Source organism: Myotis davidii, unplaced genomic scaffold (assembly GCF_000327345.1).
Source record: "Myotis davidii unplaced genomic scaffold, ASM32734v1 scaffold792, whole genome shotgun sequence".
In the NCBI taxonomy this organism is placed as follows: Eukaryota; Metazoa; Chordata; class Mammalia; order Chiroptera; family Vespertilionidae; genus Myotis; species Myotis davidii.
In genome coordinates, this window is record NW_006283548.1 from 579893 (window position 1) to 582605 (window position 2713).

Sequence of the window (2713 nt, forward strand, 5' to 3'; positions counted from 1 at the left end):
GCAACAGGGATATTGCTAATCCCTATACTTAAAAAAAAAGACACCTTATCTTTTTTAAATTGCCAAATCCTCCAAAATGTAACAAATCTTACACAGATATTCTTCTCTGCCAGCTAAAAATCAACTTATGTTGCTGAAACAAAATGTTATATAAGAAAAAGAAACATGGTTTTTATCTTGCAGAATTTTTGATTCTTAAATATGAGAAATTTTTATAAAAGAAAGAAATTCATGGTCACAAAATTTTAACATTTTAATCCTAAACATTACAGGGCAAGTAGACCCTGGACCCTATATCTCCATATTCCATAAATCCTAACTTTTAGTTTCCATTTTCAATGTTGCCCTAACCACTAAAACATTAGTGGTTTTACAACCTCTGGGTTATGGAAATACATATTTCTGAAATAAATGTTACAAAAACAAAAATGGAAGAAAGCCAAACTGTCTCCATGAAGGAAAAAAAAAGTGGAACATTTTGAAGCTTTTAGATACTTCTCTTTCCATGTCTTATGATTAACCTGTAGATTCAGTGCATCATAAGGTCAATGTCATGGTCCCCATGTTGAACAAACATCTAACTAGTGTCCATTGATTCCAAGTTAGTAGAGGATGAATCTTTTTGGATACTTTCAAAAATAGCTGCCAGCTCAGGGTTGGAACTGATCTGCGACTGGAATTCACTCATCAGTGGACTCTTCTCTGCTTCTGGAATGGTTAGCAGTGCTGCTACTGCTCTCATGGCAGATCGCTTTAGTTCATCTTGCTTTTCAAACTCCTGCTTTACTGAGTTTGCCTTTACCTGTAACATTGAGTAAATTTATATTATATGCTATAAAAGACAAACTATCATACAAACAAAATTTAAGCACCTAGAAATTTCTGGTCAATAAAGCAAAGCTGCTCTTTCATAGGTCTAAAAGTCATGTTGTATTCTAAGTTGTTTTTAAATTTTTTAGCAGTAGCTTGTCTCCTTTTAAGTGAGTAAACCCCATTAGGAAAACAAAATCCTGAACCACAGTCGAAAGAGTGAAAACCTGAGCTTTTCTTGCTTAGCAAGTCCTACTTTGGCCTCCACCAAGAAACTACCCCCTTGAAACCCTATTCATTATTCTTCAGACACATCCTATCCTATCTAATAAAAGAGAAACATGGTAATTGGCATACGACCGTTACCCTTTCCATTGGCTAATTAGGGCGATATGCAAATTAACTGCCAGCGAAGATGGCGGCCAGCAGCCAGGCAGCTGGAAGCAAACATGAGGCTTGCTTGCTTCAGTGATGGAGGAATCCAACGTTCCCCGCCTGCTGCTGCCGGCCTCTGAGCTTGCAGTTTGAAACATTGTTAAAAAATATAGAAGCTACACAAAACTCAGAAACCTGCTTTCAGCCAGCCAGGATCTCAGAGCTGGAGTTGATACAGTGTTTCGATTATAGAACCCAAACAGGAACCCCCCACCCTAAAGGGGGTGTGGCCAGCCTGAAAACAGCCATCAGCCCCTCACCCAGGCTGGCCAGGCACCCCAGCGGGACCCCCACCCTGATCCAGGACACCCTTCAGGGCAAACCAGCTGGCCCCCACCGGTGCATCAGGCCTCTATCCTATATAGTAAAAGGGTAAAGCCGGCCCTCAGTTCCGGTGACAGCCATAGAAGGTAAATAAATCCCAGATTTAAAAAAAAAAAAAAAAAAAGAGAGGATGGGAGCTTCAGTCGCCCGCAACCTGAAAACAGCCCTCAGCCCTTCACGCAGACTGGCCAGGCACCCCAGTGGGGACTCCCACCCTGAAGGGTGTGTGACCAGCTGCAAACAGCCATCATCCCCACACCCAGGCTGGCCAGGCACCCCAGTGGGGACCCCCACCCTGAAGGGTGTGTGACCAGCTGCAAACAGCCATCATCCCGTCATCCAGGCTGGCCAGGCACCCCAGTGGGGACCCCCACCCTGATCCAGGACACCCTTCAGGGCAAACCAGCCAGCCCCCACCCCTGTACCAGGCCTCTATCCTATATAGTAAAAGGGTAATATGCCTCCCAGCACCGGGATCAGCGGAGCCGTGAGGCTTCACTGCCCCGGTGTCAAGCGGAGCCGCAGGCCTTCCAGTACTGGGATCAGCTGAGCAGCGGAGCCTCACTGCCCTGGTGTCAAGTGGAGCCACGAGGCCTCCCAGCACGGGGATCAGTGGAGCCGCTAGGCCTCCTGGCCCCTGGAGCAGCGTGACAGGGTGCAGCACCCAAACCCCCTAATCGCCCTGCAGCTCTGTGTGTTACAGAGGGCGGGACCACAACCCCCCTATCTGCCCTGCTCTGTTCGTGACAAGGGAAGGCACCCCAACCCCCTGATCGGCCCTGCTCTGTGCCTGATAAGGGGGAGCTCCCCAACCCCGTGATTGCCCTGCGGCTCTGTGTGTGACAGGCTGCGGTGCCCTAACCGCGCCCCCCCATCCCCTGGGCCCTGCTCTTTGTGTGGCAGGGTAGAGCCATAATCTCCCCATCGGCCCTGTCCTGAGTGTGACAGGGTGCAGCGCCCCAACCCCCTGATCTGCCCTGCTCTGTTGGTGATAGAGGACAGCGCCCCAAACCCCTGATCTGCCCTGCTCTGTGTGTGACAGGGGGTGGTGCCCCAACTCCCCTATCAGCCCTACTCTCTGAGTGACGGGGGGAGCTCCCCAACCCCCCGATGGACCCTGCTCTGTGCGTGACCGGGGGGGGAG

General features: G+C 49.0%; 1 protein-coding gene across 1 annotated transcript in view; it reads right to left on the reverse strand.

Annotated features, from left to right (window-relative positions):
* Nucleotides 1-201: 201 nt before the first annotated feature.
* CAND1 (cullin-associated and neddylation-dissociated 1) overlaps nt 202-2713 on the reverse strand; it is a 58084-nt gene continuing 55572 nt past the window's right edge. The window contains exon 16 of the mRNA XM_006753771.2: nt 202-802. Within this exon, the coding sequence (XP_006753834.1) occupies nt 578-802 (225 nt within the window). The 3' untranslated portion in view covers nt 202-577. The remainder of the gene's footprint in view (nt 803-2713) is intronic.